The 2813-nt window shown below is 28.7% G+C and overlaps 1 protein-coding gene across 1 annotated transcript in view; it reads left to right on the top strand.

Annotated features, from left to right (window-relative positions):
* Positions 1 to 2536, top strand: part of LOC102584586 (probable WRKY transcription factor 65) — a 4427-nt gene extending 1891 nt beyond the window's left edge. The window contains exon 3 of the mRNA XM_006364035.2: positions 2066 to 2536. Coding sequence (XP_006364097.1) covers positions 2066 to 2516 — 451 coding nt within the window. The 3' untranslated portion in view covers positions 2517 to 2536. The remainder of the gene's footprint in view (positions 1 to 2065) is intronic.
* Positions 2537 to 2813: the final 277 nt, after the last annotated feature.

The following is a 2813-nucleotide window of genomic DNA, read 5'->3' as shown; positions in this document are numbered from 1 at the left end:
ATTTTTTAGTTGAAGAAATAAAAAATAACCACAATAATCATATATGTATATATAAAGACTAGAATCAAGAGCGAAAAACATTCAACAAAGAAGAAGACAAAAGGATTTTTAGAATTGAGAATAATAGAGATTAGTGCCTTTTTAGTTGAGTTTTTTTTTATTTTTAAAAAGGACAAAAGTTGTTGACTATTGGACTTTTAATTGTAAAAGTAAAAAGTTGTTCTACTTTTTATAGTTTCTAAGTAACTAAAAGGACAAAAGTTACACATACATAGAGGACAAAAAACGTTTTATATATCAGAAAAATGAATTAAAACTAAAATGTGGCAATGGGGATTCGATCTCGGGTTGGCTGGGAAAATTGAACCCCCTCAACCACTCGGCTAAGCTTCAGACTTGTGTTAGTGGGTTCAAAATTAATATATACATATAAAATTTTAAAACTGATTTAAATATACATATATATACAGTGTTATTTTTCAACGAAGTGGGTTCATATAAATCCACTTGAACCACTGTAGGTCCGCCCCTGGCTAGTATGCCCACTTGTTACATTATGACATCAACCCTAAAAGTGACCAAGGTAAGTATCATGAACGTAGTCTTTGTTAAAAAATTATATTGTATGAATTCAAAGTAAAAATGAAATTTATCTTACTTTGATCATATCAAAGTTGAAAATGATTGACAAACTATAGCGCATAATAGCAATACTCCTTTCAAATCATTTTTTCTTTTGTAATCTTATCTGCTTGAAATACATATATATAAGTGTGAAGAAGGTATCTATCTAGTATACCAAATGAAAGGGTCTCAATAAAAAAAAAAAAAAAAATTGATTTTTTTATATGTTTATTTACTATATTTAAATTTTTTTCTTTTGTAATCTTATTTGCTTGAAATACATATATATAAGTGTGAAGAAGGTATCTAACTAGGGTACCAAATGAAAGGGTCTCAATAAAAAAAAAAAATTGATTTTTTTATATGTTTATTTACTATATTTAAAAAAATTTAAGTGAAAATTCTGACTCAATTATATCTATATATAAAAAAGCTTCAATAGATTATTAAAACAGCTTTGTAATCCACTTATATGGGATCAAGTTCCACTAATTTTTGGTTTATTCCTAATTTGTGAAAAAAAAAGAACAAATCATAGTACTTTCTTTTATTCCACTAATAAAAAGAAGGTTCCATAAAAGTTTTGAGATTGCAAAATTTTGGTGATTTTGCTGTTGTGTTTTTATTAAGATTTTTAGTAATACTAGTGATGTTCGATTAATTTATACGTACTTCGATTATTTATTAAATCCTTATTATCTTTGATCAATATAAGTATTAGATACCCAATCATTTTACTAGTATAAGTATTAGATAATTAGAACATCAAAATAATTTAGATATATGAGGAAAATTATCTAAATATTTTTTTTATATTGATGGAGATTTAAACTCTGGCCTCTCATGATAGATATTCATTCCACTTCATTATGAATTTATATACATAGATTATAAACAAGTTCACCACTAATGAAATTTAACTTGTTATAATATGTCGATTACTAGATTTTTCTTAAATCAATGCTAATCCTAAAGAGTTACAAATTAAAAGTTGCATTTCATATGATTCAAACTACTAGAATAAAGGTTTTATTCATCGCGAATCATGAGTAAATAATTTATGTTATAAAATATATTTTTTTACTCCTTTTTCATCGAATCAGTTCACAAAAAAAAAATGCATGATGATAAACAGATTCTCACTGAAATTGTGAAAACTTCCAAAAAATTTCATAATAAAAACTTTACTAATGCTTCTTTTCTTACCGATTCAATCAAAATATCGATGAGAATAATCATTGTACATCTTTTTTAGTGTAAAATAAGTGATTTTTTTAGTATTGTCAATTGTAGTTTTCTTTCTCCAACTTAAGTTCATAAAAAATATAAATTCATTTACAACAATTATGTATATAATTTTGTTTCATAATTTTTATACCATTTGTGTAAAAAATAAAATAAAATAATTATTCTTTTAACATTAGCATGTAATCTCATGCAGGGGTTATTATCGATGTAGTAGTTCAAAAGGTTGTCCAGCAAAAAAACAAGTAGAGCGTTGCCACCACGACCCCAATGTACTCATTATCACCTACTCCTCCGACCACAACCACCCTCTTCCGGCAGCCACCACCAAACACCGCCACCCAACCACCACTTCTGCCTCCACAAGCACCGATCAATTGGCCGTCTTCACCTACCAACCCGAAAGAGACTTCATCATGGCCGAGGTCGGTGCCGGAGAGTTATTAGGTTGTTTCTCCTATGTGGGCCCCACATTGTTGGAATATTGTACTTCTCCGACGATGGTGGGGTCCACTTGGGTTGATGATGACGTGGCATTCATGTTGCCGATCGGCGAGGAGGACCAATCATTGTACGGTGATCTCGGAGAGTTACCAGAATGTTCGATGATTTTTCGACGGTACAATCGTAGCGTCGATAGTATATGAGAATTGAGTTCATCTATTATCAAAAACAAGTCTATTATGGATATTATTTGAAGGGCCGTACATATCTAGTCTAGTCTACATTTCTATCCACAAGGATTAGATACAAAATTCTTTTTTTCTATTTCTTTTTTGTTCTATGACAATTTTTTAAATCTTTTATGTAAAGATAATTGTAAATTAGAAGATAAAAAAAAGATGAAGATTTTTTTTAAACATTTTATATTCAACTGTATTTGTGAATCGAATTCATTTTGGTAAAGTTTATCACCTCTTAAATTAACAAATTAATCTTTGCCA

The sequence above is a fragment of the Solanum tuberosum genome, unplaced genomic scaffold, assembly GCF_000226075.1.
Source record: "Solanum tuberosum cultivar DM 1-3 516 R44 unplaced genomic scaffold, SolTub_3.0 scf00472, whole genome shotgun sequence".
NCBI classification, from domain to species: Eukaryota; Viridiplantae; Streptophyta; class Magnoliopsida; order Solanales; family Solanaceae; genus Solanum; species Solanum tuberosum.
Note: the sequence above shows the minus strand (reverse complement) of the source record. Positions and strands in the feature narration are given on the sequence as shown.